This window comes from Excalfactoria chinensis, chromosome 15 (genome assembly GCF_039878825.1).
Source record: "Excalfactoria chinensis isolate bCotChi1 chromosome 15, bCotChi1.hap2, whole genome shotgun sequence".
Classification (NCBI taxonomy): domain Eukaryota; kingdom Metazoa; phylum Chordata; class Aves; order Galliformes; family Phasianidae; genus Excalfactoria; species Excalfactoria chinensis.
The window spans coordinates 8,928,827-8,955,671 of NC_092839.1; the positions used below are offsets into that span (position 1 = coordinate 8,928,827).

The 26,845-nt window shown below is 53.5% G+C and overlaps 1 protein-coding gene across 7 annotated transcripts; it reads left to right on the forward strand.

The window, feature by feature from the left end:
- The first annotated feature begins 190 nt into the window (after window positions 1-190).
- Window positions 191-25,781, forward strand: ZNF512B (zinc finger protein 512B). Of its 7 annotated transcripts, XM_072349769.1 has the most exons (17): window positions 191-370; window positions 3,957-4,073; window positions 6,695-6,774; window positions 7,495-7,623; window positions 7,924-8,096; window positions 8,245-8,498; window positions 9,079-9,150; window positions 10,908-11,042; window positions 12,192-12,316; window positions 14,796-14,888; window positions 15,728-15,826; window positions 16,465-16,752; window positions 17,323-17,526; window positions 22,384-22,485; window positions 23,352-23,414; window positions 25,028-25,126; window positions 25,446-25,781. In XM_072349769.1, the coding sequence occupies exons 2-17, from the start codon at window positions 3,959-3,961 to the stop codon at window positions 25,737-25,739; spliced, it is 2,325 nt and encodes a 774-aa protein (XP_072205870.1). In that variant the 5' UTR covers window positions 191-370; window positions 3,957-3,958; the 3' UTR covers window positions 25,740-25,781. The 7 variants fall into 7 exon arrangements, with proteins under 7 accessions (XP_072205870.1, XP_072205866.1, XP_072205865.1 ...); XM_072349765.1 differs by lacking the exon at window positions 15,728-15,826 and having other exon boundaries at window positions 246-370; XM_072349764.1 differs by lacking the exon at window positions 14,796-14,888 and having other exon boundaries at window positions 246-370.
- Window positions 25,782-26,845: the final 1,064 nt, after the last annotated feature.

Sequence of the window (26,845 nt, forward strand, 5' to 3'; positions counted from 1 at the left end):
GGCCGGGGCGGCTCGGCGGGGTGGGCGCCGGACCCGGCCCGGGGGGCGCTGCCCGGTCCCGCCTCGCCGGGGCGGTGCCGCCGCCCTCCCGCCCCGCGGCCGGGCCCCGCCGGCGGAGCCACGCGAGATCCGCGCGGCCCTGGGCCCGGTGCTGCCGGCGGGCGCGGGGCGGGCCGGGCCGGGCGGGGAAGCGCGCATGAGCCGCGGCGGCGGCGGCGGCGGAGGGGCGGGCGGGAGAGCGGCAGCGGAGCGCGGGTGGCGGCGCGCCGGGGAGCCCCGTACGGCGGCCCCACAGCCGCGGGCGGCGCCGCTTCGCCGCTCGGGGGGGCGCCCGGTCCCAGCGCCCCGCACCGCGGCCGCCGCCGCCGAGGTAAGAACCGAGCGAGGCCCCGGCCCGGCCCGGCCCCGCCGCGGGGACCCCCCGCGCCCGCTCCCGCTCCTCCGGCCGCAGCCCGCGTCGCCATTTTGCCTCTCGCTTCCCCTCCCGGGAGCGCGGGGCTGCTGGCGGGACGGGATCTCGGCACCGCCCGCACCGGGCCCCGCGCGGCGGGCGGCGGCGGCGGCGGTGGGGCCCTGCCCGGGGTGACGGGGCCGGGAGGGGGGGGAGGGACGGGGGAGGCCCGGGGAGGGGACGGGTTTGCGGGGCGGCGGGTCCGAGGGGTCGATGGGCCGCGGGGTGAGCCGGCCCTGCCCGTGGAGCTGGTGGTGGGGTGAGCAGGGCGGCGGGGTGACAGGAGAGGAGGTGAGAAGGGGGGGAGGGTGGGGAACGCGGCCACCGAGGGTGGAACTGCCCGGGACACCGAGGTGACAGGAGGAGGAGCGGAGCGTGGACCCGGCGAGGTGACAGGCGGTGTGGTGGCCCTGGCCGCCAGGTGATGAGCGGATCCCGGCCAGGGAGGTGACAGGAAGATCGGTTGACCCAGGCAGGAGAACGAGGGTCCCTGCTACCAAGTATGGCACAGCCCAGGCCACGGAGGTGACAGGCGATGGCACGACCCAGGCAGGCCCAAGGAAGCAATGGCAGGACTTACATCCAGCTCTGCTCACACCGCTGGTACCCAGGGCATGCGGCCACCGGGGCTGCTGCCGTCTGCAGGGGTTTTGTATGTGTGTGTGTGTGTGTGTTTGTGCATGCTTTTCCCATTTGCTTTTGTGCCTGAGGATGGCCGAGGGGGAGGGACTTGCTAATGTGTTTCAAACAGAAACTTTTGAACCATCAGAAGCTTCACCCACGCCCAGAAATAGGCTCTTGGATGAAGCGCAGTGGCTGGGTGCTACTTCTGCTCCATGCAAGTGGTTTCCTGCAGCAGAGCCTCATAGGAGTGTAAAGGGGAAGATTCAGCGAGCGGGTATTGCTGGGTTTGGGTGATGGTGGTGATGCTGAAGGACCACGGATGGATCTGCCCTGCAAGTACACAGCACCAGCTGCACGCAGAGCACTGCAGAGGGGCTGGGGAGGCAGCAACGTGCGTGGCTCTGTCCTGAGGTCTCCACTGGCATAGGGTGACCATCATTACCACAGGGGTCACGTCACCTGCCAGGCATTTCCCTCTCGCAGACCTGCCCGTGGTGGTGATGCCCTTTTCTCCCAGGGGAGCCTCTCCAAAGTTTCTCTTAGTGCACAACCCTGAGCTCCTTTTGATGGCTGTCATTGGAGTGGATCCATGGGCGATGCGTGCTGAGGTGGTTGCAATGTGCTGGGGGCATTGCAGCAGTCCCATTCATTTCAAAGGTGCTAACTGCCAGGCTGTGCCCAACACCTCCTCGGGAGGAGCTGTGATAAAGTGAAGCTTGACCCTGCAAAGATGCTGCGCCTGCCCTGGCCTCCCCCCAGTGCATCCCAGCGCCGCTCACAGCTGGGACCTGCCAATATCTGTTTCTCTCATCACCGGCTGCAGAATGCAATGGAAGCATGGAAAGGCACACGGCGCAGGCTGCTGGCTGGCGTCAGCGGGTATGACTCAAATCAAGTGAGAAGTTTGGATAGGACTGAAGACAATGGGCTGATTTCTGCTCTCTGGCTCTGGGGCGATTCCTCTGGGATCCCCGGGGTTGTATCAATGGCCGTGGAGTGGCCTCTCGCTAGGAGGTTTATTGGCTTTTATTTTCCATTTAAGCTAAGAATTAGAGGGGAAAGAAAGTCAAAGCAGTATTTGATGGGGAAAGCAAAGACATTTCAAGCCTCCAAAACTGGCCAGAAAGGACCTTTCTGACGGGACAGATGTGTTCTGGGGAACAAGAACAGCAGTGATAGTGGGGCTGCAGGTCCAGGACAGAAGAAAGACTGCAGGGACCCCACTTGGTGCCCAACTCCCAGAGCTGCTGCGGCTCATACCCAGATCTTCTGCTGCAAGAGGTCGAATGAGTGGAATAAATGATTCCTGTGTTCGGCACCGAATGCCAGAGAACCTGTTGCCAAGAGTGGAATTTCTCATTTGATCTGATTAACCTTTGTGTCTGCACAAACAACCCAATATTTGTCACTGGCTGAACACTTGCTGGAGGAGTTTGCCAGCTCGTCTGGGAGCATCTGGTCTGCATGCCATGCACAGTTATGCTTTCCTGCACAGGAAGTCCCTGTTGTCACCTCTGGAAGGACACCTCAAGGGACAGCACAGTGTCCCACGCTGTGATAGCAGTGCTGTGCTGGGGGTCTGCAATCCCATTTCCCATGGTTTGGGTACAGGAAAGCTGCTCCAGAAGCACCACGATCCCACTGGGCAACTGGGCAGGTTGATTGGGGATGCTCAGGGGGAACCTCTTTGGCTTGGATTGAGCTGAACGATGCAAGCAGGGTTATGTGGGAGGCATCAGAGGCTGACAAGTCACATCTGTGTTTTAAAAAACGTGTGCACGTGGGAGGGAAGTGTTAAGCAGAGGTGAAAAGAAGGCAGCAGGTGGCACTTCTTGCAGTCACTGCTGCTCCTGTCTGGCTGAGCATCAGCATCGCATCCCTGCCACTGTCCATGGTCTGCAGGCTGGATGTGGCCACGGGGGCCGGCAGAACTCACTCTCAAAGCCCTGACATCCCCAGGGCAGGTTTGGTTCCTTGCTGCAGCTGGGCTCAGCAGCAAGAGCTGAGTTGAGGGCTGTAGCACTGCTGCTCATCCAGACCCTGTTCATTGGTCCCCAAACCCACACTTGCTGAACCAAGCAGTGAATTTTGTCTGCATTGCAAAACCAGGCTGAGCCTCTCCTGCAAGGTGCTTCCCTCGTCCCGCTGCATTGTACCAGGCTGTACAACCCACAGCAGTGCATCCAGGCGGCTCACTCCAGCCGGCTGTGTTATCTCCCTTCATTCAAGTGTAAGGTTTGGATTTGGTGTCTGAGGATACTTGAAATGAACTTGGGCAGAAGCAGCCACTCCATGGCCTTAATCCTCCTGAAGCAGAGGGGTCTCCTGCTGCCTGCTTCTGTGGGGAGCACGACCGGGCCTTCCGTGATAATTTCTGATGTTCATTATTTATAGAGAAGCCAAATTGAATTATTAATACAGAAAATTTAGATAACATTAGCAATTCTCGGTTCGTAACAGTTTCCCATTAATAAGGAAAATTGGAAATTTATCACTACATCTGTTCATTAAAACTCACTATTTTTTTATTTATTTTTTTTCCTTTTGGTGTCTTAAATGAAAGCGTGGAAATAAACGAAGAGGAAAAGCCATTTACTCATTACTTCTCTGGACGAAGCCAGCCCATAATTTTTAATAAAGTCTTTGCTGTTATACGTGGAGAGGAAACCAGCCCATCATGAAAGCAGCTTTTCAACCATGTCTATTGCATTGCTCAGCCAGAGGACAGATACTCAGAAACCCATCCCGTTTTTTCCCCTTTGTGGGGATGCTTCAGCTGTCAGATTTCTAATTTCCCTCCATCCCAGCAGCTCTCCTTGCTTTTAGCATGCCTTCTTCCCAGCTCCATGTGACTTCTAATGCATCCCCCTGCTTGTTTCAGAGATGGCGGATTCCTATGCCTGTAAAGGTGGAAGGAAGACTGCAGGTTCCACCAAACCTAGCAAAGAGAGCAGGGCAGAGGCGAGGCTGAACCCACCAACAGAGCTCCCCAGGCTGGGTAAGGAACTGCTTTTCTGTCTCTGAATATGGACGGGGCGGAGGGGACGATCTCTCCCTGCATCTGTCTAATGAGATGGGCGTCTCTAAGTCTGTTTATTACAGTGGTAGCTAAATGTTATGTGAAAGGGTGGAAAGGCTGAAGTGAGTTCAGCCATCTGCTGCCTCCCGTGTCGTACCTCCTGGATGGAGCTCCTTGGGGACCTGTGTGCTGTCGCTCTGATCGATGGTGGATTTCACTATTCAGGCATCTCCAGACCCAAGGAGTTTTTCTCTTGTCTGTTTCTGCTGAGCAGAGAGGCTCTCAGCCCCTCTGTGGGGCTCACATGCAGCTCTGATCATGCACTCAGGGCTGGTGGCGTCTTATCTATACCTTAGAAATAGAGCAGTCTTCGTTTCAGCCCTTCATTCTGATTTATGTGAACTGAAAGTGATACAGTGGAGTGAAGAATGATGAAGGTACCTTGTTGCAATATCTAGGGAAGTGCTGAGGGTGGAAACAAGCAGGGAATTCCCTTTATCGGGGCAAATAAGGCTTAATGCTGTCCTCAGCTGGCAACTGGTCAGTGAGGGCATTGAGAGGCATCTGGACTGGGAGCTCTCATGCAATTAACTGGCGTGAAGCATTACCAAAAGCTTTGAAACTTGTGAAAGTTGTAGGAAGGAGAGCTGTCCCTAAAGCAAGCTGTGGCTGTGGGCATGCTGGGCTGCTGAATTGGGTGTGCTCTTCTGGCTGCTCTGGGATCTTCTAATTGGGATTATTTTGAAACAGTTAGGAGAGAAAGCAGGGGAAAGGAGAGGAATAGAATAGCAGGTAACTGCTGTGTTGTGAGATGATGCGGTTTTACAGCAAATCCCAGCTCATGCAGTCCCGTGATGTGCGATAGCTCCATTTCACCTGGAGGATGAAGTCCTTTCCTACATAAACACATAGGAAAAGCCTGGGTGTGTGGTCCTAGCATGCATGTAAGAGCAAGGCTGAAAATGCAAGAGGTATAAGGCAGGGGTGGTGAGCAGATGCCCTCATAGCCACTCTATGAGAGTTTTGGAATGAGCCAAACAATGCTGCTCTAAAGCCTGTAGCTTGGGGGGGTGTGAACCTGCAAGACTGCAGCTCTGGAGCAGTGAGGCTGCTTTGCAGAACCAGGAGGGAGGCTTTTTAGGAGTTTTTATGTTCCTTAGAGGTCGCTGCTGTGCTGTATGTGTACAGCCAGCTCTTGCAGATGGGGCCTTCTGAGTTAGTGGGATTCCCGAGGGATGCAGCATCTCCAGATGATGCCTTTATGGGTACCAAAATGAAGCAAACCAGAGGGCTGGAAAATAAACGAGGAAATTGTCTTGCTTGCTATTTTACCTCTGGTTGCTGGGGCAGAAAGCATGAAAATGGAGAGAGCCCATGGTTTTGTCAGAGCTTCTTTAGGTAACTGGATGGCTTCCTGTTTAATCTCTCTCACTTGCTGAGAAATCCAGGATTGGCTTCAGGGTGCCACCAGCACCAGGCTCAGAGCTGAGCTCTGCTTGCTCAGGAGCTGGGGCCATTGCCAATGCACTTTCCAGCCTCTTCTTCATACCTGACTTTCACCAGGGAAAGGTGTTTTATAGTTTGAGTAGTTGAGGTTTTCAGTCTCAGCTACCCTCTGCTAGCCGTTTGGGGTTTCCTTTTCTAGGATGCTTTTTTGGCTTGGTTCTATTGTCATAGCAAATGGCTTTCATTCCCAGTCCCACTCATTAAGCCCTCCCAGACCTCAGTCTGAATGTCATGCATGAGACTCAGCATCACTTAAAGCATGACAACTTAAGGAGCCTTGCAGTAAGCTCTCCATTCAGGTGGATCTCTTACAGCCGTGCTGACTCTCTGCACGCGTGCTGCTTGCCCCCAGAGGAGGAGCTGCCGGTGCTTTGATCGCCTTGCTTTTCACCAGGCAATTTTCATTCCTCTTGGTTGTTACTTTTGCTTCCTCCTTTTGAGCTGTGCCAACAAGTGCTTGTGCAGGCAGATTTGTACATGCCCCAATGATGAGCAGGGTAACAACATGGCCTGAGCTCCCGGGCCCTTCCTTTGTCCATGTGTTGGCTTTTGTACAATTGCAGCCAAGCTACGAGTCGTGCTGAAATCTATGTCAGAAAATTGCCATTTCTGTTTCCTGCTATTTCCATCACTTCAGCTCAACTGCCTGACCTCTATTTTCAGAAATTGCCCTGGTTTGGAATGTTTCTCTTAACAATTGTTAGACTCTAAAAGCAGAGCATAACAGAGGGACTGAGTGGCACAGAGCACCCATGGTGCCAAGGCAGTCATGCGGCACCGTCAGCTCGGCCCTGTCCTCTGGGGGAGGTTGCTTATGCTGGAGTTCTGAGCCAGGGGGGTGTGAGCTGGCTGCCAGCACCCTGATAGTAGAGATAAACCTGAGCATGCAGGGGATCTATTCACTAGGACAATTCCAGGCTCACCAGATACATGCTCAGGTTTATCTCTACTATCAGGGTGCTGACAGCCAGCTTGCAGAGAAGCTGGAATTGCCTTCAGAGGGGGGTCTGCACCTTGGACAGGGCAGCCCAGATCTGGTTGGACACCATGGAGCAGGCTGGGCAGAAGGTGACATGTACTACATCTGTTTGCAGGAAATGCAACCAGTGACAAAACCGAGGGCAAGAAGAAAGGACGACCCAAGGCTGAGAACCAGGCACTGAAAGACATCCCTGTAAGAGCCCGGATACGGTCCCTGCCTCTGCCTTGCTCCTTGTGCCACCCACTACAGCCAGCCCTGCTCTGTTAAACCTTCCTTTCAGGTGGTTTAGTCTTCAGAGCAGCATTTTTATGGGCCCTGTATCCCCTCTGTGTGAGTGCACAGCATCACTAAGCACCCTACAAAACCCTGGCGGGGAGCAGTAGGCCCTCCAAACTCCCCTTCCCAGGGCTGTTCCCAGATGAGCTCATTTCTCTTGCAGCCACCTCAGGTTTGGCTAACGATCAGGGAGCACTGGTTGATTTATTCCCCCTAGAATCTTGCAATTTAATTCCAGCACACCGACGTGGACAACACACAGAGCAGTTAGTAGTGAGGGAATGGGCACAGTGTGATTTACCACCCAAATGAAGTGTGGGGTAGTTAAATCACCCAGGCAATTTCTGGCCTGATTTATTCCCCAGCCTGGCCAGGAGCATGCTGTGTGCCTCAGGAGGCACTGCAAAGTAAATTCTCTAGGCGAACTGAGAGCCTGCGGAGCCTGCAGTGCATGGCTCTATCCTTGTGTCTTTCACAGGTGAGAGGGAGCACTGAAACCATTGGGAGGGGACTGGGAGTGGACAGGGACGATCAGAAGTCCCATGGGTGCCCCTGGCTCTCTCAGAACATAGCGGTGCACCCCCAGGCACAAGGTGCTCATCGCTCAGCTGCATCTCTCATCTCTCCTATTCCCAGCTCCCACTGATGAACCAGTGGAAGGATGAATTCAAAGCCCACTCCAGGGTGAAATGCCCCAATTCAGGCTGCTGGCTGGAGTTCCCCAGCATTTATGGCTTGAAGTACCACTATCAGCGCTGCCAAGGGGTAAGGAGACTGGAGGGCCATGTATCCTTCCCTGTGGCCTTTTACATTGCAATCTACAGGTTAAAGCTGCTCTCAAGCCTTATACCCTGTGAGAATCATGGGATGAATATGGGGAGGACACAGATGGGCCAGGGACAGGCTGGAAGGTGCATACAAGTGGGTCCCTTGTGATTTTGGAGGGAACGTGGACCATTGGGAGCTGTCATGAGGGGAAGTTATGTGTCCATAACTGCATCAAAAAGGTCCTGGCCCTGCTGAGGTCTGACATCCACACCTGCCTTTCTCTCCCTCTCCACACAGGGGGCAATCTCAGAGAAGCTGACATACTCGTGCTCGTACTGCGAAGCTGCCTTCAGTTCCAAAACCCAGCTGGAAAAACACCGTCTCTGGAATCACTTGGACCGACCAGTGCCAGCCAGCAAAACAGAAAACAAAGTGCAGAAAGCCATTGGGAAGAGCAGCGGCAAGAAAAGGTACCGGGCTGTGGCTGGGCTGTGTGGTAGTGGCATAGGGATGACTGGAAGCCACCATTCCCATGGTCTGGGATTGGAAGCAGGGAGAAGTGTCAGGACATTTGTTTTTCAACCCCTCTTTAAACAAGCCCTCTGTGCTTTACCCTAGAGCTGCTGAGAGTTCAGCTTGCCCCACCATCCATCCCAAACAGGCAAAGACGGAAAAAGCCGTGTCCCAGGATCATGCTGAGAATGGCGAATGCCCGACAGAGAGCCGGGAGACCAAGGAGTTTCAGATCGCTGCAGCTGAGGCAATTGCAGCTGCCACCCCCACGGCAAAGTCCTCAAGTGGCAAGGATGGCGGGCAGCAGGGGGGCAGCCAGGCCTCACTGCAGGAGGAAGACCCCGAGAGGATGAAGCACAGTAAGATTAGAGCCTGGGGCTATGCTGGTTCAGGAGCCCAGGGGAGGGAGTTCCCGTGGGAAGGGTCAGGATTGTGATCCAGTGAATGCTGTTGCAGGTTTCTGGATGTAATTAAGCCTTTTTTAACATCCTGCTGATTTACTCCCATGGTTTCTTGCAGCAGTGAGTTCCACTGTGAGTTAAAAACAGGTAATAGCAATGGTAGAGGTATTTCTGTAGTACCCGTGGGGTTGGACATGGATTGAATTACCTGCATCATAGTGAGCTGCTCAGTCGGCTCCTCTGTCCTGAGTGTGACGTTGAACCAGGCTGAGTGATAAACACATCTTCCTTACCTGCTGGACAGATATTATGACTTCTGGTTTTCTGGTGTAAGAAGCAGAATCCTGTTAGGGTTCGCTGGCCTGCCTGCTGCATTTAGCATCTCCTTTATTTCATAGTGGTAAAGGCCTCCTTGGGGTGATCCCTTTCTTCCTGATATGGATTGTGTGCACAGCCCTGGCCCTGGGGCAGCTGAAATCCACCTGGCAGTAAGGGTATTTAACCAAATCTCTCTCTCTGTTTCTCTCTTTTGAGTCAGGAAGGAAACAGAAAACTCCTAAGAAGTTTACGGGGGAGCAGCCGTCCATCTCGGGAACATTTGGACTAAAAGGTAAAACGGATGGATCAGCTGCAGCTTGGAGCTTCTCTCTGGGACATCTCAGGGAGAAACTAAAGGGACATTTCAAGCCATTTCTCCAAGAACCCTCCCTGTGGTGGAAGTAATGCGGGAAACACCATGCACTGAGATGTTGTGGTAGAGGAACTGGTGCCTTTGACCATAAGAGAGTTGGAAAGGAAAGGAAATGAAAGGCAATAACATTCTTGTCATTGATACCAACCCTGTCTGCTCTGCCTGGGAGCCTTTCCTGGAAAGTCAGGGAGGAGAGGGAAGGACCTGGTTAAGTCTGTAACACAGAGTAAAGAGCTGCTGGCACCAGTGAGCTGTGAGGCAGGCGATCTCTGGCTTGGGATGCCACAGTATTGCCAGTGGAGCTGAGAAGGATTTCTGCTGAGTAGAATGGTGACGCATTCATCCCTCAGACTGTCTCCAGTGCTGATCTCCCACGTTAGAGAAAATGAATGCAAGGGGGAAGAGATGCGTTACTGGGATCTTTTCTGAAAGGAGACTCAGAATTTGGCTGCTTCAGCCTTACAAAGCAAGAGTGAGTGGGATTGTGGTCGTGCTCCATCAGCACACCCAGCTGGGTACAGAGGGAGGAAACCTGGACCAGCCCCAGCTTGAAAGCAACTGGATTCGTACTGGCTATGAAACTCATTCAACCGAGGAAATAAAACATGCTTTTCCAGGCACTGGAGGAGGCAGCACCTTCCAGTACAAGTCCTGGGGGAGAAGCACTAATGGCTTTGAAGGAATTAAACACACTTACCAAAGAGCAGATGGGATGTGGTCTCTGTGATTTCCTGTCCTCTGGCTCCTGGGAAGTCTGGGGTTGTTTCCCTTAACTTCCCCGCAGAGGCACTGCCACAGGCTGAGATGTCTGCTGTGGGTTCCTTGTGAATAAACCCATTCCCCCATGGTCTACTGCCTCACATGGAAACTGAAATAGAGGAGGCATTTCCCAGTGTCCCTGTGGTTCAGCGTACCATGTGTAACACAACAAAGTTTGCTCCCTGGGGGCAAGGATGCCACTAGGGTCATGAGGTGCTGTTTCTGCATGTATGGAGAGCTCTGCTTTCAAGTCTCTCTCTCAGCTTTCAGAGCCCTTTCTGGTCAGTGATGGTTGCTATCAGCCAAGGGAACTGTACTAGATTTCCTGTGTACCTGTTGCCAGGTCACCTCTCCACCCCTTTTGTCCTTTCTCACCTTCCCAGAAGCCAGCAGGACCAGGAGAGACCTGTGTCCATCATGACAGCTGTGTAGAGAGCCAGTGCTGAGAAGTCCTGTGGGATCTGCCGTCTGTGAATCCAGTTTGTCCAGTTTTCTAAAAGGAATTGTCATTCCTTGGGGGAAGCATCAAACCTTTCCAGTGCAAGTTCACCAGCAGGAGAACTTGCTGTTCAATTGCCTCTTTTGGTTTATTGCAGAATGCCCTTTTTGCCTTTTCTCCAGGACATCTTCTTCCCAGTTTCCCTTGCGAGAAGCAGCTTACCTGCTTTGCCATGGTGTTTCTGTAGTTCCTAAATTGTGAGGATTAAGGGAAATGATTCTTTCAGTTTACGAAGCACCACGAGCTAATTACAACGTTGTCTGCCATCATTGCGGATGTGGCCCTACACATACAGCCTTGGCAGACCTGCCCCTATCTCACTGTTCCTATGTCAGAAGTATAGTTTTTTTCCCTGCTACATGTAAGTTGGTCTGATGCTATTAAAGCAAGTATTGAACAAAGTCCCTTCTCTCTACAGGTCTTGTCAAAGCAGAGGACAAGGCGAAAGCTCATCGAGCAAAGAAGCTGGAAGGGAGCACAAACGTGGAGGAGCTGAAAAAGAAACCTCCAGGAGCTGGTGTGAAGAAGGAAGCAGCTGTGCATGTACCAGCAGGTAAGGCTGGTGGAGGCAGAGCAGAGGCAGCAGCTCTGCATGGAGCCTGGCTGCTTAGCAGCTTGGTCCTCTGCTCTGCACTGAGCCTGCACTGTGCCCACCTGCACAGCTTGTGATCCCTGCATCCCTCCCGGTCCGGCAGTCTCTGTGCTGGATGAGTTTTCTTGCAGGTTTGTGAGCAAAAGCAGGAGCTAAACCCAGCACAAGACTACAAATAGGAGCAGACAGTTCCTGCCCTTTTGAGGTGTAGCAGGATGACCGTAATGTCACAGCTGACATCCTGAAAGGGGTCACTGTGAGGGTAGATGGGTTCACTGTAAGTGCTGGGAGTTAGCAGCCAAATCCTGGTTCCACCTGCCTTTAGTGTGACCACAGTTCAGAGCAGCTCCTGAGATGCTGGTATTTTTGTAACTTCATCTCCATGAACAATGCCAATGTATAATGCCAACGTATAACTGACTATGAGTGTGTCTTCCTGGAGCCTTCAGGGTGCAGCCTACAACCTAACACAGGCTGACTTTCCCTGGAGGCTCTGACAGCAGGAGGAACGCAGGATGTGCAAGATAAATACAGCTGCAGTACCTTGCACTGGTTTCAAATTCAAATAAACGTCTCTGTGATCTCACAGCCATGCAAAAGCATCCAAATAAACAGACTTAGTGGATTTTACTCAGACTTTTAAGCTGGACCTGGCCATTCAAATAAACACATGCCTGGAAGACAACACTCCCCTAGCTGCCTGTGTGTGTCTGCTGGGAAAAGAAATGCCAGAGAAGCTTTCCAGGCACACATCTGAATGGAGCTGAGGCGCTCACCTTTGTTTCACTTCCACTAATTGTTTTATTTGGCAAGAGGGAGTTGTTCTGAGTAGGGCAAGTTCAGAAGATGAGGGGCACCGTAACTCTCAATATGCAGAATACCAGCAGGGGTTGGAAATGTGAGACACCATGAAATGCCAGCAGGTTGGGTAACCCCGCTTCGGTGACCTGTTGGCCCTTTTTGCTGCAGCTGCAGGAACAGCGGGGCAGGTGTGCTTTACACATGCATGATTTGTATCCAGCTTTGGTTTTGCCTGTGCATATGAAAGGCTTATGAAAGGGATGCTGTCTGCTTGTCTTTGGGTGTCACAGCTCCCTCCTCTCTCACCAGCAAATCCCGAGGACCAGTGGCAGCGGGAGATCAGCGAGAAGGGAGAAGTTGCCTGTCCAACCTGCAGCGTTATAACCAGGAAAACCGTCGTTGGGCTCAAAAAGCATATGGATGTCTGTCAGAAAGTAAGAGCTTGCCATACTCAGTCACACAGTTCTGGATTCTGGAGGGGATTGGCTGCGTGCATGCGCTGCTTTGAAACGCATATCAGTATTTCTAAAACCAGTTCTGGGCTTTGGCTGATAGAGCACCTGCTAGTCGTCTTCAGAGAGCTGACTGCCTCACTTTGATATGAACTCACAGGGGGATACAGACACCTAATTCTCATCAATCCAGAATCCCTTTGTGGTCTTGGCCCCTTATTGCTGCATCTCCAGCAGAGTTGGGTATTTCTAGTAGCTGAATGAATAGTTTCAAGGCTGGAGAGATTGTTGGGGTTGTCTCTAATCTGGACTCCTACAGAGCCCTGGCTGCAGGATTTCACTCTGTGCCATGCCTTGCATCAGGCCAGATAAGTTGTGGTTGAATGAGAGCATGTCTCAGTGAGATACAAAGCCTGAGTGTGCTCGGGCAGACTGTCGAGATGCAGTTCAGTAATGGTGCAGTGAAAAACTGTCTCTCTACCACACCACCATCCATCAGGGCAAAGGATTATGTCTTCATCCGTCACCTGGTGTGGTGTTGAGCCATTGCCACGGAAAGCCAACATGGGATCAGTGCCTCCCACTTTGAAAATACTTCGCTCAGCTTTGATTCCACGTTCATTTTCTGTAAATGCTTCCTCAGCCTGTGTTTCACTATTTATATGGCAGTGAGAGGCTATTATCCCTTCCAAACCATGCATTACATTGGTGCCGGGCAGCGTCCTGCCTCTGCTAGAGTCCTGGCTTCAGTGGAGTGGGGATCTTGGCCATTTTATCTCCTATCTCTGTGGTTTCCAAGCAGCTCCTTAGCCAGGCAGGCTCCTTGTGGGCTGCAGGGCCAGCCAGCCTGCCGAATGCAGATCTGTGAGAGCCGTCAGGCCTGTCTTCCCCTCTATAAATAGTCCTGTGGGTGTTCGGCCAAGGAATTGGGGCTTGCACAGCCTGCCAAGCTTACAGCAAAGTGGAATGACAATGGCCTTCAGAGCCAGACCTGCCCAAGAGGGCATACAGACAACAGCCCCAGTGGATGTACAGGCTCCTGCTGTAGGAACGGCTTTGCTGCTCCCCTTTCCCATGAGGCACAGTCACTCCTGAGGTAACTGTCGCTCAAGGAGCCGGGGTGCTTCACAGCATCCCTGCCAGAGCAATTTGTGGTCCATCAAGGACAGTCTCCATGTATGGCTGCAGTTCCACCTCCCAGCAGCATCTCTGCAATGAGCTTGTGGCATAGCTGTGTCTTGAGATACTCCCATCAGAAATGAGTCTGGAGTGCAGGCACCCTTTCCATTTGTTGTCTGCTGTAATGCTTAATTGAAGTATTTCCTAGCTACAGTCTGCCTTCTTTCCTTAGATTTTGTAAAGGAAATAAGGGATAGGAAGGGTTGCGACATGCTCGGACCTGAAGGAGTTGAGGGCAGGTATATCTTGCCAGCATCCCACGTGAAAGAGTTTATTAAGATATGAACATACAGTGTTCTTCAGTGTTAACCAGAGCAGTAAACCCTACAATGGCTGGCACTGGCATCTGGTGAGTTAAGGCTCTTTTAGCATTGACCTTGTTAGGATTGGTGATGCGATCTGGAACCAGATTAACCCATCAGAGCAGAGGTGCAAGTGAGTCATTTCCAGTTGGCTGCTGTGAAGTTTCATTTTCAAGAGCTCCGGGATGAGGAGGGATTTGCAGCTCGGTCTGCATTCCCCTTCAGCTTCTAGGCCAGGTTTGAGTGAATGGGCTATGCTGAAAGTGGAGCATCCTCCAGGCAAGAAGAGTGGGAACAGCCACAGCCATCCCAACACAGTCTCCCTGCTGAGACATCCTGTCTCTTAGAGCTCAGAGCATTCCCCTCTTGAGTCAATAAATTCTTGTACTTGCCCCAGCAGAAGTCATCACCCTCTTACTCACTTTCCAAGTTCCCCTTTTACATCAGCGTGTGCATCATTCAGGAGACCAAGCTGGGTCAAACAGTGGAGTAACGTGAGAAGTGTCTGTGTGACTGCGTCCTGCAGTGTCTTAATTCTAAACAGTTCAGACACCCAGAAAGCACATCATACACCAGCATCTGTCGTGATTAATAAGGCTGCAGAGAAGATGCCTCTCACATGTCAGTAGATCAAAGCTGCTTCTCTGTCCTGACCCTCTCTCACAGGAAGACCAAGACACCAGGTCCAGATGCTTCCAGCCAGTGGGGTTTAAATCTACATGCAAAATTGAATGTTTTCCAAAACTTGGGGCACATGGATTTGATAACAGTATCCAAATGACAGAGAGATCCAGGCCAATAAAGAGAAAGCTGAACTGCAGGCTCGAACGGGGTCGGGTGGACGGGGTGCTGAGTTGTCTGCTGGGTCCCACCTCTAGTATTGGTGCAGTGACAGCTGCCCATGGGGCTCACTAATGGGCAACCCTCAGAGAACTGAAGGTGTCAGGGCCTGCATGGTGACTTGCCTCTGATTCCTTCAGCTGCAGGATGCCTTGAAGTGTCAACACTGCAAAAAGCAGTTCAAGTCCAAAGCTGGGCTGAATTACCACACCATGGCTGAACACGTCAGCAAGGTAAGAGAGCTGGGCAGCTCTCATCTCACACCTCATTTCTCGTCTCTCCCCAATGATGCAGATACAGAAGATGAAGCAATCAGCTGTCCACTTCCCTTTGTCTTTACAAAGGAGGGATTCACAACACCATCTCTGCAGTGTCCTGCATGCTGCTTAGTCCAGATGACAGCCTTACCCTTGCTAAGCAAAGCCATTCATTCCCAGGCAGCTAGTTAGGTTCATGCTGATCTCTGGGAATAGAGCAGAGAACTGGAAAAATAAGACATGAATTCAAATCCCAGAATGGGGGAAGGTTCAAAAGTATGGTGAGGTGGATTTTGAGTGGCAAAGCTCTGCCTCCAAAACTGTGCCTACGTACCCAGCACTGATGGCTTCTGCTTTGCACAAGTCTCAGAATCCAGTGTTTTGCTCTCCACCATCCACATGAGAAACAGCAACAAAATTGGTTGTGAACAAAGTCTGGCAGGCAGCTATTTTGGTGCTGTGCTTAACGAGCCAGTTGCGTCTGCCTGTGAGATACCAGGGCAAGGCATAACCGTGTTTCTACATGTCCCGTGCTTACCAGTTGTGACTTGTCTTTTACCTGTGCATTCATCTCCTGCTCTTTAGCCTGGCTGGTGCGTTCTCTGTGCAGGAACTGCTCATGCATTTCTCAGTTAACCCTTTCAGTGCAAACACAGAAAATGCACGAGCAAATCTGGTGTTGAAGGCTCAAAGCAGTGGGAGACCTAGCGCAAGGCTCACAGCTGTGGTGAGGCAGGGCTCTACCACCCACTCCTGGCACAGAGGACATGAGTAAATGGTTGACTCTGTTGCTTCTGTTACTTCCTTGTTTCCAGCCTGTTCCTGTGGAAACCACTGCCCTTGGTGAACAGGAAGAGCGGGAAAGGCTGAGGAAAGTGCTAAAGCAGATGGGAAAACTGAAATGCCCCAATGAGGTATAAGAACGATTCCTGTTTCTTCTTCTGTGAGGAGGTGGAAGGAGTGAGTCCCAGTACAGAGAGGACGCGTGTCCTCTGGGCATCCCTTGGTGTGCTCTTGACTTTGCACACAATTCTGCCTTAGCTCAGCTGTCCCTGTCCCCATCCCTCTGGCTCCCAATAGGAGGGTGGCAGCAGGGTGGGTAGAGGAGCATTGAAAGCCAAGTTCTGCCTCCTGAACCCAGCAAGGGGCACAGGGCTGCTGGTGTCCTGGGCACAGTGTAAAAATCAGCCGAGCAGCACCAAAATGGTGACAAGGCGGTTGCAGACAAGTCACGAACAGGTAACGTGGGCGTGTGGCTGAGGTTTGTCTCTGCAGCTGGTTTGCTCTCTGCGTAGCATACATGGCAATGCCTGCCTGCCACTCGCTGCTCCCTGCCCACTGTCTGTCTGTCTGTCTGTGTGTCAGAGCAGGGCAGGCAGCACAGGGCGCTGGGACTGCTCCCTCTGCCTCTCTGTGTCACTGGGGCCGGTGATCCCCCACGTCTCGGAGGGCTTTGCAGAGCAGAACGTGTCCCAGCCATGCCCAGATCGATGGCACCGTGGCCGCTTTGCCGCAGCCCTCCCTCACCCCTCTCTTCGCCCCACCTCTGCAGGGCTGCGCAGCCAACTTCTCCAGCCTGATGGGCTACCAGTACCACCAGAAACGCTGTGGGAAGCAGCTCGCCGAGGCTGACAAGCCTGTCTTCAGCTGCCCACACTGTGGGAAGAAGTACAAATCCAAGGCTGGCCATGATTACCACGTGCGCTCAGAACACCCGGCCTCAGTGAGCCCCCCGGACACCTCCGCCACCCGAGAAGTGGGGCCATCCCTCCCTGGGGGTGACTGCAGAGCTGCAGAGCCTGTGGGCAGGAGCGAGCCGGGCAGAGCCGGGCCAGGCAAGGCAGGTGCAGACGTCAGACTGATGTTGTTCTCTCTGTTCACATTACAACATGTGTTTGTTGTACCATCCGATGTAGGTTGGGAGCAAGCAACAGCCCTCCCTGCCCCTCCAATAAAGCAGGGAGCTGTTTTTAAGTGAGGGGAGAGGCCAGCAATTCCTCTGTCTGCCGACCAGCCCTCCATCCGTGGTTACAAAGCAAAGATCAGACCGTGTCCGCAGGGCCAGCTATTCACAAGCCCTGGGGTGGCAGGATCCGTCCCTGGGGAGCATCCTTTTCTGTTCTGCTGATCCCTGCTTGCAGTGTGTCTGACTCTGATAACCCTGTAACTAATAAATTGGGATGTTTGTATATGTATGAAATGGCTGGAAGTATGGAGGGATGCCATCAGCCCAGTGCTTGGGCTGAGAGGCAGTGGGAGGAGGCAGTTGTGTGTGTGTCTGTGGTCCCCAGCTTGGGGTGCTCACCAGCACGCAGCAGGCTGGCAAATGCATAACCTGAACCTGAGCATCCACATCCCAGGACTGGAGCTCACCTCTTCTCCCCTACTCATAGCAATGTCTCTTTTGCAGCTGCCAGAAGAGCCAGAGGTGAAGCCAGAGGTGAAACCAGAGCCCCCTCCCATAGAGGACTTTGAAAGGACCCCGAGTGGCCGCATCCGTCGCACATCGGCTCAAGTGGCCGTCTTCCACCTTCAGGAGATTGCAGAGGATGAGCTCGCCAGGGACTGGACCAAGCGGAGGATGAAGGACGACTTGGTACCCGAAACTAAGCGGGTAGGAGGATTTGCTTTCTCCTTGTTTTGGGTCAGCTCTACACAGAGATCCTGGAAGGGCAGCGCAGCCCCAGGTGGCCGAGCCCTCACCCGTCTCTCATGCTGTGTATTCAGTGAATCAGCAGTGACACTAAATGTATTGCTGAACAGCCCACCTAGCAGTGGGAGTGCCTTTTCACTACTGCAGCCTGTAGTGTTCTGTCCTGGAGTGTGTGCTCTTGGCACATCGTCCTGCAGAGGCACTGAGCTCACTGACATGCAGCAGGAAACTGGCATCATTCTTATGTATCTTGGCATCTCCATGAGGTGCCCAGCTTGGAGAAGGATCAGGCCGTGGTGCCACCACCCGTCTTGAAGTCGAACTGGAAGGCTTAGAGCTAGTGCTCACTGAACACTTTTGATTTCCCCCATGTGTTTCCAGATGACTTCAGCTGTAATGCATTTATAGCATAAAAATAACCAAGCCCAAAGGAGCTGTTTCCTTTAAAATGCTCTGCAGTCCTCAGGGAGGAGAGGTGTTGTGCTGTCTTTCTCCCCTTTGTGCATTCCTCTTTTCCTCCTTTCTCTTGACTTTGGGTATTGGACACCAAACCTGTGTGTGAGCGTACAAAGCCCCTGGCACAGCTGCGCCATGACATTCCCTTTGTGCTTTTTATGAGACCTTTCCCATGTTCAGAAGCTGATTGTTTAGTGTGAGCCCCACATCAGTGCTAAGAAAACAACACGCAGGGAGGATGGTGGAAGCAGAGTGGGGTTGAAGACAAGAGAGAAGGGGAATTGGACCAGATCCCAAGTGGAAAATGAGGCTCTTAGTCTGGGGGACCTGATCCCTGCACGTGCTGCTGTCTCCAGCTGTGCCAGGCTTGTGTTGCATAGACAAATTGGAGGTCAGTGCAGGGAGCAAACGCGTGTGTAGCTGTGAGTGTCTGTCTCTGGGCACGTCTTGCAGCGGCTGTCACGTTTCCTTGACAACACTCTCAAATATCAGCTGCTCAGTCTGTGCCATCTTTTCTTGAAGCACAGTGCTGGGGGAGGTGGGAGATGGTGGGAGCTCTGCTGGGTCCAGCACTGCGAGTAGCGCCTTGCATCGCTCAGGACCAGCTTGTGTTTAAAAGGCACTTTAGTTAAGTGTATGGAAAAACATCTCAACATCCCAAATACAGCCCCAGAATAGCTGCTTCCTCAGGATCAGCTTCAGCTATGCTGGCAGAACTGTTCTACAGTGGGTCCAGCCCTGAGCTGTGCAGAAGCAGGGGGCATCATCCCTATATCCCTGCATCCCTCTTCATTGCTCCAGCACGGCTGCTGAGCACAAATTGTGGCGGTCCCTCCAAGGGAGCTGACAACCCAGAGCCACCAGGGCTGCAGAAAGACAAATGCAGGCCAACCGTGACCAGTGCAGATGATTCCCATCACACCAACACTCCTTCTTCCCACGGGCTGTTTCCAGCTGTTGGATATATGCCGCTGACCTACTGGCCCCTTGCTGGACCCAGGGAGAGGTGAGATGTTGGGGGCTAGCAGCAGATTGCAGCTGCACCTACGCCATCTCTGCAAGATCTGCAGTGTCCCAGAGAGATCGATGCTTCCCAGCTCCAGGCAGCACACAGCGATGGTTGGATGTGCCCGGGCCGCTCACCGCTTGCTTCAGAGCTCTGTCCCCAGCCTCCCAGTGACCCACTGCAGCCCTCGTGCCACAACTGGTCCTGACTGGGGAGGGATTGTGGCTCCGGATCCCGTTGGTGGCCCGTGGTGAGATGCATTCGCCTTTTCCCAGGAGGGTGGATTCCTTCGCACCAAAGCAATGGCATCAGAATAAACGATTGCTGCTCAGATCCCAGGCCCTGCAATGCCTTCATTCTGCACTAACCAAATCCAGCACTTCTAAATATACACTGGAGTCTTATTTTCTCGCGCTGATCTTTATTTGCCTCTGGATAAGCTGAAACAGATGGGGGTATTTCACAACGGCCGCTTGCTGAGGATGTCAGATGGGGAAGGACACACCCCTGCTGCTTTTCTGGGAAAAATCCCCTTTCAGAAGCTCCATGAAGATGCTGCTGATGCTCCAAGTCTCCTCTGGCCTTTGCTGGAGCCATCACCTACCCACTGTAAGGCTCAACTCTGCCCCAGTGCTAGCTTTGAGCAGGAGGAGCGAGAGGTTGGGAGGTACCACCTGGGCTGGGCCCTTCAGTCCCTGTCTGCAGGGGAATGCCCTGACCCTTTTTGGAGGCTGACTTCAGAGAAGCAACCCCTTAGAGAAGAGGTGAGATGGGAGAAAACACTGTGGAAATGCACTAGGTCATGGTTTGATGCTTTCTCTGCAACCATGTGAAGCAGCTTGTGCTCTCAGAGGTTTCTAGGGGAAGGATGTATCTTTGCCACAACGAGCTCTGGCCCCATAGCCTGCTACTTTCTGGACTCTTTAGGGAACAGTTTGATTTTGTGCTTGCTCCTGGAGAGAACTGCCTCCCTGCTCTACTCAAGCTGCTTTAGACTGTTGGGTTAATGAGTTATTAATTGGTGACAGCTCCAGGTGGGGTGCCTCATTTCTGGTTGCAGTGAGAAGGGAAGGTCTGATCCCAGCTGAGCCCTGTGCCAGAGCTGTTGGGGACATGCTGGGGGGGGAGGGAGCTGGGAGACACAGCCACCCCATCCCCAGCCTTTGGGGTCTGCTTATGGCATGGGGTCTGCATGGCACTGCAGTGCCAGGCTGCTCTCACACGTGGCCAGGCAGACCTGGGCTGTGAGTGCTGGCAGAGTTGGTGCTCTCAGCAAAGGGCTGGTGTAGGCCAGTTTGAAAGCTGGAGGGCAGAAGTCATCTGCAGGCTTGAGTCTTTAAGAAAACCCCATAGTGGAACCAGAATACATTCTAGACCAGAAAAATCTGGCTGAGGTCTGTCTCCCAACACAATGGCTCTGCAGTCCCCACAGAAGTCCTGGAGGTAGGCTGAGCTCTGCAAACTCATCTCACTGGTGGGCTGAGCCAGATCCAGTGCAGGCTTGGGTGAGGACCACATGGGGACCCATCCTTACTCCCTGCCCTCTCTTGAGAGCCCCGGCTGGGTGGCAGAGCTGCCCTGTGCATCACAGCAGCTTCCAGCCCACCTCGTGCCGTGCTTTGGCTTTGCCTCCGGGATGGAATGAGCTGTGGTTTCTATGGGGCAGGAGCACGGGGTGATCCGAGGGGCTGGGGACCCCGTAGCGAGGCAGGTCTGTTCAAGGGGATGATGTTGGCTGGGGCCGAGGCAGAACACATGGTTCTCATTTGTTGCAATGTATTTTGGGGAAGGGGAGAGCTGTCTGGGGAGCGGAGAGGATGGAAATATGAAAGTTAATTAAATAAAACTGTCAGTCAAAGAGAACAAGCCTTCCCACCCTAGCATCCTTCAACTGTTCAGGGGAGATGGGCCGTGGCCAAAAGCAGTTGTAGTCGTTTAATGATTTGGCCATGAAGATTTTCACTTACAGGCTGTTTGAGGAAAATAAATGGTAGAAAATAAAATATTCCATGCCTGGGGCTCCTTCTTAATAGAGACATAAAGATGGCTTTGACATTCCCAGAACCGCAGCGCCCCGGGAAGACATGGGATTTGCATGTTATTGTGCAGTGCCTGTTGGAGCGGAGCGGGGAGGGATTCTTCTCTGCAGTGGGATCCGGAGCAGCGGAATCCACATCTCTGAGCATCCCCCCCCTACCTCCTCCTTGGGGACACGCGGAGGGAGAGGTTGTTACTGGGGCTGTGTGCGGTTACCATTAATGTTTGCTCATTCATGGGATTGATTGGCTTTTAATTAAGGAGGCCGGCTGGCATCGCAGCTCTCAGCATCAATGACAAAAAAGGGAGCCCTGTGTTCTCCCCCGGAGGTGGCATTGCTTTCCTCCGTGGTTGACGAGCACCATCCCAGTGCTTCAAAGAGATCTGCTGGCATCCTCGTGGCTACAGAGCATGACAGAACCGCAGCACACCAGGCCTTGGGGCATATTTCCACATCCATCCTTAGGAACGTCCCTACTGCTGTTTCGCAAGTCCCTTCGCCCCTTCTCCCTTCCCTGGCTGCGTGCTGAGGTGAGGGCAGAGGGGACCTCCTGGGTTGATGTGACAACATCTACAGCCAGCCCTCCCCATCACCAGTACAGGTTCAGGACATTATCAGCAGAGCTGCTGTTGGCACACACGTGGCCGAGGGCAGCTCTGTGCTGCAGACCTCACATACCCACAGCAGGGCCATGCACCACGGCGGGCACTGGGCACCAGGTGCCACGGCTGCCCCTGCGTGTGCTGAACATGCAGAAACAGGATGGGAAGAGCCAGCCCGCTGTGCTAAACCTCCGAGTCACTAATAAAGCAGTAATTAAAAGCACTTGGGAAGAGCTGCCCTGCCAGGAGAGGCAGAGACACAAGAGCCTTTCATTGTTTAATAGGCTCTGCTCATTAATGGGTGGAAGGCAGCCATGGAGGCTCTTCAAACTTGGCATCATCCCCTCTGCCCAGTGTGCAGGGCTGTTTGTTCTGTGGGTTATGAAACACGGCCGAAGGGCAGCTGTGACACAAGGCACCAATAGCACAGGGCCCAGCCCCATGCAGTGATGGGTTACGTGCCCAGTGAGCAGGAGCACGAGAGACTTGTGTCACCGCACAGAAGTGGCCACGGTTCTTGTCCTGCTGTTCCTGCTGTCTTGTCCCTTCACTGGTGGAAGGATAGGGGTGACATCCTGTAGGGCGGCTTCCCAATGCATTTTTGGCCCCATTTCACTTTCGTGGTGGGGGCAAAACTCATTTGGTTTTGCCCAAGGACTCCACCAAGGATGGGACCGGTGTGTGCCGCTCCAGTAATCATCTCCCATTGTTTGCAGCTCAACTACACCCGGCCAGGACTTCCAAAGCTGAATCCAAAGCTGCTGGAAAGCTGGAAGAATGAAGTGAAGGAGAAAGGCCACATCAACTGTCCCAACAATGTGAGCACCTTTTTTCTTCTCTGGGCCAATCTGGTTTTGCTTTGCAGCAGGGGGAGTTTGGGGGGCAAAAACCCACCTGTGCCAGGTTCTCATTTGTTAGAGCTCAGCCCCTGGTGCTGGGATCAGGCTGCACTGTGTGTGCTTCAGGCTTCAGCTGGGGAGCTCCCAGCACCAGCACTGGCTGAAGGCTGCACAATCTGTTCTAAGCCTTTTTCTGCACAGAACCTGCTTTTCCCAGAGCAAAGCTGGGGCTGCTTTTAAGTCTTTGTGAACTGCTGGGATAGGCAAAGGCCTCCAGGACATGGTGTGTGTGCTCCATCTCCCTGTAAAGCACAGCTTTGGCCTGAGCTCTCGCAGGGAGATGAACTCCACCCTCGTGCTGGGCCATTGATTTATAATGTGAAACAAAGCCTCGGTAATGGGAAATTTGAACGGAGCTGTTACCGCAAGGCCGGGGGAGACGCAATGCCTGATTAATGTCATACACAGGCACATTGAAAAGACGTTGCTCAGAAACTGGTCATGCTGCTGCCGGGGTGATTTCTCTCCTCTATTAAGCGTCTGCTGTGGCTCCAAGGACTCCTGCAGCCCAGCAGGACATCCTGACTGCTCCCAAATGTACGTTTTCCATGGAGACATTTAAAGGAGATATTTTTCAGCCTGTTGCAGAAGGATGTGGCCACATGACTCCCATTAGCACTAATAGGAAACGTGTGACCGGAGCCCTGGGTGCCTCGCAGAGCATTAACCTCATGCTGCTCAGCCCGGACCTGTGGCCTTGCTGGCACAGCAGGCTCCTGGAGGCAGGATGGAGAAGGCACAGAGATGAGGGATGATGGCAAACCCTCCTCTGTTTGTTTCCGCAGTGCTGTGAAGCCATTTACTCCAGTGTCTCGGGGTTGAAAGCTCACCTGGCCAACTGCAACAAGGTAGGTTCCTCATTTCACAGCTTTGGCTCGGCGGTGGGGTTGGTTTTGTCCTTCCATGCCCACGGCTCATTGAGGAGTAGCATTCCTAGGGACAATGACATGGGTTAAAGGACTGTGACCACATCCCTGTGGCTTCCAGCCAGCGCTGGGAGGGGTGGAAGCTGCCTGCAGTGCCCTGGCTGAAGGCAGGGCATGAGCTCTGCAGAGAGGGCTGGCCAAGTAACGCGCTGCCATCAACATGTCACTGCTCAGCTGTAGAACTGCTGCAGCCAGAGCCCAGCACCGTCCCGGGCAGGATCACACCCACAGCCATGCTGTTGTGTCCTGCCTGGCAGAAGTCACAGAGGGGACTCAGCCAAAACCTGAGCCTTGGAGGAGAGCTCTCTCCTGTGCAAACCCCAGTACAATGCACAGCAGCCCCTGTGCTGCTCCTGCAGCCCCCAGCTCATCCGTTGCTGGGCCCAGCACCTGGCATGGGGCTCTGGTTGCCTGCAACCAACCTCGGGAGGAGGATTCAGCATAGGGAACTGGGTAAAAGCTCATAAAGCTTTATACCCTGAAACATTTCCAGCTGCAGCTTCCATTGAATGTAGCTTCCAGGAGGCAGCTCCAATAAATACCCCATCGTTATTAAAAACACAAACTCCAGCACTAGCTGGAACATCAGCTTCTAATGAGATCATTTAGAAAGTGGGCTGCAGAGATCCGGCAGAAGAAGCGGTATTCATCCAGGATAAAAGTGCAAGCTCAGGAGGCTGCAGCGGTTCCTTTGCTGGCATGAAGAACCAGCAAATGGTTTCTGGGAGAAAATGGAGCCTTTTTCCAGCTGCCGTTGTTGTCAGCGCTCCAGTGCTGTGCACAGAAAGCAGCCAGCAGTTGGAAGAACGTTCTCTGTAAACATACAGCTGCACCACACAGGTCAGGTGAGCTTGGCATAGCCCATAGTGCTGGGCACTGAGAGGGGAGGAGGCTCCCAGGCACTGCCCCATCCTCGATGGGGATTGATGGGCCAGGATGATTTTTACATGAGGATTTATTGGGCCGGGCTGCCCGCATCCTGCCTGTCTCCCAAACGGGAACCCTGTCTAGCTGCAGATTTATAGCCAGCTATGGGGAAATTCCCACGGAGTGGATATATTGCCTAAAGAGGCCCATCCATAAACCCCTCATCAATAGAGAACACATTATCTCCCCCGAGTCGTGAACTGCGGCAGAGCCAGGAGATCAGTCATCCCCAGAAGGGCTCTAATGACAGAAATCCAGCAGTGGCTGCATCTCCCCGCCAGCATAAAAGGGAAATTAGGTGAGCCTGTCGGACATAAATTAGCTGAGGGCTCGGTCCCAGTAGATCACAGACCTGCTGACAGTGAGGAAATGAGCCCACGTGGACACACGCCGTGTCAGTGCAGCACCAGCAGAGCTGTGGCTGCTGCACGGCCGGCACACGCTGCACACGAAGCGGAAGGTGCAGTTGTGGCAGTTCTGGTGCTTTAGAAATGAATGTTTTCTGTTGCTTCAGGGGTTGAAGCATCATCCTGCTTTGGCTGGGAAGGAGAAGGGGGGGGGAGTGCGTTGGCTCCGTGTGGGGTGCAGCAGTGTGCTGTGTCTTGCAGGGGGAGCACTCGGTGGGCAAATACCGCTGCCTGCTGTGCCAGAAGGAGTTCAGCTCTGAGAGTGGAGTCAAGTACCACATCATCAAGGCTCACTCGGAGGTAAGAAAGCTCCAGGGCCACTTCAGGTCCCTGCCATGCACTCGTGCTGGCTCCTTCCTTCTCCATCGAGGAGCAGAGCACAGCAGCTCCCATCAGTAGTGGTGACCTGGTGACATGGCAAACCGAGCTGGGGGGCTCTGTGTCCCCAACACCCACAGGCTGATGGCAGGCTGTGTGCCCTTGGGGAGGTGACAGCAGTGGGGCATGGGGGAGTGAGAACGTGAGGAAAGAGGGCAAGAGAGCCCTGGGCTGATGTGGGTTGGAGTTGCCAGTGCAAGGCCGGTCCCTAATCACCCCTGTTGTCACCCCATGGACACAGAACTGGTTCCGAACCTCATCAGAAACCGTCCGGAAAAAGAAAAACAGGGAACAGCTTTCATCCAATAAGGAGGAGAAAAAAAAAAGCACAAACGGGAAGAAAAGAGGGAGAAAACCCAAAGAGAGGCCTCTGGAAACGTCCCTGAAGAGCAAAGAGAGCGTGACAGCAAAGACTAATCACAAGAAAAGCCCTGAGCACTGGGAGGGCTCCCGCTGCAGCTCCGATGGGGATGAGCGTGGTCCCAAAGCTCCCAGCCAACGCAAGGGGGGAGCCAGCAAAGTGCCCGAGAAGTGAGCACTCAGAGACTCGCCTGCGAGGATTCGTTTACAGCCCAGGGTAACAGGGTGGGGGTCGCTCCCAGTTTTCCATCCCTCCCCCCTCCCCTCCCCCACCCTTCTCTCTCTCTCTCTCTCTCACCCCCCCCTTCCTCTTTTTTTCCTTTTTTTCTTTTTTTTACAAAAAAAAACAAACCAAAAAGACAAAAAAAAAACCACCAGATGGAAAAATACCAATTAACCACTTTAAGCAAATGATGGACCTTGTTTCACACTGGAAAACAAACAGGATCGAGCAAGCTGGACCACTCTCGCCTCCCTCTGCCCGTGTACATAGCCCTGTGGCTGTGCCCCTGCCCGGGGGGGGCCCTGCTGATGTCCCCTCCTGATTCCCCTTCCACCTCTGTGCAAAACTGGTGATGCTTGAGCGAAAGAAAAGTGCAATAGCAGCAGAACCGCATTGGACCCCGTCTGCTCTTGGACCCCCGTGGCTGCAGCCTCCCAGGAAGGTGTTCCTGATGATGCTGATCCCCTGCAGGCAGCCTGGAGAGGTGGGAAGGGGCAGGGGGCAGCAGGGCTTGGCACCAGATGTTGGGTGGCACTTTTTGCTGCAGCTTGGGGCCGTGCATCAGCAGGGCCATGCCTGGAGGTGTGTGTGGTGCAGGGCTTTGTGGTGGCACAAGGAGGGGACGGTCCACAGATGTTAAGAGTTGATGGGGGAGGGGTTGCTGCGGGATGGGTCCTGTTTGTGGGTTTAACTGCAAGTCACAGAGTGATGTGAGCGTGGTGAGGGATGGAAGGGTGTGCGGTGGGACAGAGCAGTGCACGGGGGCACTCGGGGGGGGGTCCTCATCCTGTGCCCATCCCAAAGGTGCTGATTTGGGATGGAGGAGCAGGTGTTGGGTGTGAGCTGTGGGCAGAGTGCAATGGGGACGCGGGGTCAGCATCAAGTGACAATCATGGGTCCTGCTTTTGGGTGAGTCCCCCCTGCTGGGCACGTTGCGAGCCGAGCCTTGGGGTCACTGCAGGGCATTTCTGCCGTCCTTGCTTTGTTTTATGTCTGTATTCCCACACTGGTGTCATTGTGACACCTCTGGCTTGGAGGAGGCTCCCCAGACCGAGATG

Bases quoted from the DNA above. Each gene is read 5' to 3' on its own strand.
- ZNF512B (XM_072349769.1), top strand. From the start codon at position 3,959: ATGGCGGATTCCTATGCCTGTAAAGGTGGAAGGAAGACTGCAGGTTCC. The intron at 7,624-7,923 runs GTAAGGAGACTG...CTCTCCACACAG, and splicing joins ACTATCAGCGCTGCCAAGGG to GGGGCAATCTCAGAGAAGCT. The intron at 14,889-15,727 runs GTAAGAGAGCTG...CCTTGTTTCCAG, and splicing joins TGGCTGAACACGTCAGCAAG to CCTGTTCCTGTGGAAACCAC.